The sequence below is a fragment of the Artemia sp. Qi Xiang Cuo genome, chromosome 14, assembly GCF_049724085.1.
Source record: "Artemia sp. Qi Xiang Cuo chromosome 14, ASM4972408v1, whole genome shotgun sequence".
Lineage (NCBI taxonomy): Eukaryota > Metazoa > Arthropoda > Branchiopoda > Anostraca > Artemiidae > Artemia > Artemia sp. Qi Xiang Cuo.
Window position 1 is genome coordinate 62,960,748 of NC_142807.1, and position 3,491 is coordinate 62,964,238.

Below are 3,491 nucleotides of genomic sequence, written 5' to 3' on the forward strand. Positions count from 1 at the left end.
AATCACATTGCTAAAAATGACACTTCACAAAGGTAAGTGAATCCGAATGGCAACAAAACAGACATGGCGATTTCACTTAGTTCCTTGTATTGTGCTTTCACCTCTAATCAAAACTGGGAAATAGCTACATTTTAGAATTTCAGTTCTAAGGTGCGATCACAGGCAAGTTCGATCAGATTCTCTGTAAGCTTGTCACTAAGACCGGAGCTTTAGGTCACGCATCCAACAAATGGATTTTGGATCCAATACTGGGTTCTATCTTGGGTCATAATCGACGAGAAATATGACATAAGTTCATCTCACAACTTTGTCAGATGCTCCCAAATACAATCACAGATTGTGCTGAGGTTATCAGTTTCACTATCGTCCACAAATTTGTCAAGGGTTGGGAAGACACTAACGCTGTTTCTTTGAGCCTTTTTAAGCCAGAACTCCAATTTCTTGACGAAAGCACACATTTTCAAATTCAGGGAGAGTTCGTCCGTCCGGAAACCTTGCATTGAAGAATTCAAGTCATTCAGTTTGTCAAAAACATCCGCGAGATAGGCCAGCCTGCAGATCCAGCCCTGGTTTTCAAAAAGTGAACTGAATACAGACTTTTGCTCCAAAAGAAACATATGAACTTCCTGTCGAAGCTCGAAAAGTCGGTTTAATAGCTTCCCACGAGACAACCAGGTAACTTCTGTGTGTAGAAGTAAATGTTGATGTTCCGAACCCATCTCTTGGCAGAACAGCTTGAACAGTCTTGAGTTCAGTGGTCGGACTTTGATGACGTTGATCACTTTTACAGCCTCGTTGAGGGTCTTCTTCAAATGTGCATTCATCCTTTTCGATGCAAGAGCTTGCCTGCGGATGACGCAGCGCAACCACTTTACCTTAGGATTTTTCTTCCTTATCCAGCCCATGAACCCATTATTCTTCCCTGTTAGGGTGGCAGCCCCATCTCTGCAAACTGATAGATACCAGTCCCACGAGATGCCCCTTTCTGCGAAGAATTTGCCAATCACCTTGAATAGTTCTTCTCCAGTTGTTCTTGACTGTAGGTTTTGACAAAACAGAATATTTTCTCTTATGTCATAACAGTCTTGATATCGCACAAAGACGATCACCTGGGCTTTACCTAACACACCCGTGCTTTCGTCAAGCTGTAAGGCAAACATCTTCGTCATCTTTATTTGCTCCACAACCTGCATGACAATATTGCTAGCGATGTCTTCTAGCATTCTTGAAACACTATTGTTTGACACAGGTATAGACTGAAGGGCAGTAGTAGTTTTCGCATCAAACATTATTTCACTGACTTTCACTAGTGCTGGTAATATCAGACTTTCAGCAATGGTGCGTGTTTTTTTCTGTTTCTCAACTAAATAGGACACAGCTAATGAAGCCCGGAGAGCCTTGGAAGAAAATGATGCCACTTTTGCAATTTCCAAACAGTTACTAGCGAATGCTTCTTGTTTAGGCTTGAAAAACTCTATCGGCTTACCGACATAAGAAGGATGCACAGTACTGAGATGCTGGTTCATGTATGCAGGTTTCATGGAACTGTTGGCCAAGACTTGACCGCAAAAAAAGCACTGTGCATTCACTGGATCAGACTTTGTCGCACTAAATGAGCCCTAGGTATTCTGACAAATATCGACGCACTTTGACCGAACATGATTCGTCATATTTGTTCTTCTTAGGTGCAGGTTCTGAGTTTGAGGTACCATCATTCGGCTTCTTGTTATTCCTGATCAGGAATCTATCCATGTTTGCTTGCAACCACAATTCACGAACTTTGTGTTTCAACAGATGACAAGATACTGAAACCGCTGAGTTCAAATTGTCTGTGACTGAACTGATCGAGAGCTTACGGCTATGGAGAAAAATTAGCGGGTTACTAAAAGCGAAAGTTCTGAAAATGAGTCTGAAATTACGTACAATGGGTTATCTGATTTTGAGGAAAATGTTGGCACTGAGTCAGAAAAAAGTTTTAAAGATGTTGACTAAATTAATTTTGGGACCTTTGTGCACCCCCTGTGAGGGTTTAGCGTACCCCCAGGGGTACGCGTACCACCGGTTGGGAGCCACTGGGTTATCTGACCAGAATTGTATCGGAAGAGATTGTTCAATGCTATCTGAAAAGTAGCCTGTATCAATTTATATCTGAAAAGTAAACCTGCATCAATTTGTGAAATTAAATGTTAGTTATGTAAAATCCATTTTAATGATATTGGAGAAGAATTTTTGGAAAATCTTAATGAATAAACCCAGGAAGCCTAGCAGCAATCCAAAGTGACCAAAAGCACTTTCAAAAGATTTGTTCATTATAGTGCACGGGCGTAATTTACTATGGAATAGGAGGGGCAACTGCCCTCTCCGGACCCAAGTTTACCCCCCTGGCCTTATTTTGCCCTCCTCCTCCGCTGAAATTCAGTTTCTGCAAAAAAAGCTTGTCAAAATTAAGGTAAGCCTCCATAATTCAAGTATCTTGAGAAACAGGTCAGTTTTCTTTATAACAATTTTGCCTTTATGGTGTTATATGACTCATTTTTTCAGTTTTCACTTTATTTGGGGAAATTGGTTCGTACTTTGCTCTCCCCCCCCCCCAGGACTTTGACAAAATTACGCCACTGTTACAGTGTCGGAAACTGTTATTTAGGCTCAACATTGGCTTGCCAGTTCTTTCCTTACGAGTCATAGAAAGTCAGGGTGCTAAGATTAAACAGTAAAAAGAAACTATATCAAAAGATGAAACAGCAAATACAGAAAAAACATGAATTCTATTCTGTCAAGAACTTCTAATTCTAGAATAAACCAGTGACGAGCTGTGTCGAAAGCTACAAAAAACATTTCAGCTATCACGCCACAAGGGTGTTATAAACCCTAGATTCTCAATCGTCCGTAAAATGTGAATGTCAACAATGGGAGAGCTAACCGTTGACTACTGAATACAAATATACTTGTTATCAAGTTATCCACAACTCCTCTCAAGCTCGTACTTTGATAGAATCTATATGAACATTTCAGTGCTTCAAAATAAAATAATAACGACTCGTTAAAACGTTCTACGCATATCTTATGGTCGTAGTAAATTAGTTTACCAAGTGAACTTGGTCAGCAAGCTGACCATTTGATGTCCGATTTCTTTGTTTCACCAGATGTTTGAAATTCTGTTCCACATGTTTTTCTACATTGGACGCGAAGCCATCTAAAAGGGTGATTGTTATTTTTCGGATACAATCCGTTTGTTCCAGAGATGTCCATTAATATTCATGAGAGTGACATGATTTCCATCTGTGTTTTACTACAGTGGCAGAATATTGTCAAAATCCTAGGGCGGGGGCGGGGGGGGGGCAAAGTTGGAGCCAATTTTCTAAAATCAAGCGGAAACGACAGTAAAAACTAAATAAAAACCATTTGGTACCATAATACTACAATGGTACTTCATAGTACTATAAAGGTAAATTTGTACTAAAATAACTGATCTGTTTCTGTTGATGCTTGAA

At 40.0% G+C, this 3,491-nt stretch overlaps 1 protein-coding gene across 1 annotated transcript; it reads right to left on the reverse strand.

Annotated features, from left to right (window-relative positions):
• Positions 1-299: 299 nt before the first annotated feature.
• Positions 300-1,526, reverse strand: LOC148944738 (zinc finger BED domain-containing protein 5-like). The gene has a single exon (XM_089100014.1). It carries the CDS (start codon positions 1,524-1,526, stop codon positions 300-302), a length of 1,227 nt encoding a protein of 408 aa, XP_088956140.1.
• Between the last annotated feature and the right edge of the window lie 1,965 nt (positions 1,527-3,491).